The sequence below is a fragment of the Nestor notabilis genome, unplaced genomic scaffold (genome assembly GCF_000696875.1).
Source record: "Nestor notabilis isolate BGI_N333 unplaced genomic scaffold, ASM69687v1 scaffold32244, whole genome shotgun sequence".
In the NCBI taxonomy this organism is placed as follows: Eukaryota; Metazoa; Chordata; class Aves; order Psittaciformes; family Psittacidae; genus Nestor; species Nestor notabilis.
The window spans coordinates 1-295 of NW_009927458.1; the positions used below are offsets into that span (position 1 = coordinate 1).

General features: G+C 66.8%; 1 protein-coding gene across 1 annotated transcript in view; it reads left to right on the forward strand.

The window, feature by feature from the left end:
- Window positions 1-162: 162 nt before the first annotated feature.
- The window catches only part of LOC104405380 (chromosome unknown open reading frame, human C11orf97), a gene marked incomplete at its 3' end in the record, with an annotated part of 3,262 nt that continues 3,129 nt past the window's right edge, over window positions 163-295 (forward strand). Inside the window, exon 1 of the mRNA XM_010014072.1 lies at window positions 163-166. Within this exon, the coding sequence (XP_010012374.1) occupies window positions 163-166 (4 nt within the window). The remainder of the gene's footprint in view (window positions 167-295) is intronic.

The window sequence follows — 295 nt, forward strand, 5'->3', positions numbered from 1 at the left end:
CCCCTGCTGGGGGGCCGAGCCTTTCCCCCCGCAGCTCCCCACTGATCCCCCGTCGCCACCTTGCGCCGTGGTCCCTCGACCGCCCCGGCACGGCAGTGCCCTGCCGCCATGAGGAGCCCTAGGCCCTCCATAGCTCCATGGAGACATCTGTGGTTGTCCGCCATGGGTATGCGTAGTGGCCATGTCTACCTGGGGTGGCCTTTGCCCGGGAGAGCCATCTCACCCCCTGCTAGATCTACCACCACCGCCCTGTCCTGCTTCATGTCAGGGAGGAGAGGCAGGCCAAACACTGCCA